This window comes from Sphaeroforma arctica (assembly GCF_001186125.1).
Source record: "Sphaeroforma arctica JP610 unplaced genomic scaffold supercont1.3555, whole genome shotgun sequence".
Classification (NCBI taxonomy): domain Eukaryota; class Ichthyosporea; order Ichthyophonida; genus Sphaeroforma; species Sphaeroforma arctica.
The window spans coordinates 1-626 of record NW_014037003.1 but is presented as its reverse complement, the minus strand read 5'-3'; the positions used below and the strand labels follow the sequence as shown (position 1 = coordinate 626).

At 45.7% G+C, this 626-nt stretch overlaps 1 protein-coding gene across 1 annotated transcript; it reads right to left on the bottom strand.

The window, feature by feature from the left end:
• Positions 1-89: 89 nt before the first annotated feature.
• On the bottom strand, positions 90-382 carry SARC_13656 (hypothetical protein; the record flags this gene model as incomplete). The annotated part of the gene is made up of 2 exons (XM_014292214.1): positions 90-113; positions 229-382. Coding segments are annotated over 2 exons (178 nt in total), but the record flags the coding sequence as incomplete, so codon positions are not given.
• Between the last annotated feature and the right edge of the window lie 244 nt (positions 383-626).

Sequence of the window (626 nt, the reverse complement as noted above, 5' to 3'; positions counted from 1 at the left end):
GCACATCTGTGGCAATCGCCGCAAAGTACAAAACTTCATCGATATAAACAATGCCAGTATAAGTAGACAGCCTAGACCAGCTGCCACTGTTAGCCCATCCCGCACTTGCACGTCTGTGGCAAACGCCGTAATGTACAGAACTTCATCGATATAAGCAATGCCAGTATAAGTAGATAGCCTGGACCAGCTACCACTATCATCCCATCCCGCACTTGTGTATTTCCATACCTGTTCGGCTTTGGCGGTCGTCAGTTTCTGCGCCAAGTCCATATTTAGTTCGGATATTAGTTCGATGAGTTTCTGTATTAGTTTTTCCATCTCCTCGCACTCGTGGAAGTCAAACCATGACTCAGCCATCCACTTGATCACAAAGTTCACGACCCTGGGTAGTTGGGGTGAACAAAAGGAGAAAGTGGACTATTAGCGGATGTATCGTTGGCGATTGGGGTTAAATACACATACATACGTACACATACACACATACATACACACACACGCACACACACAAACACAATTACATACACACACAAACACACACAAACGTACACACACACACACACACACACACACACACATACACACACACACACACACACACACACACACACACACACACACACACACAC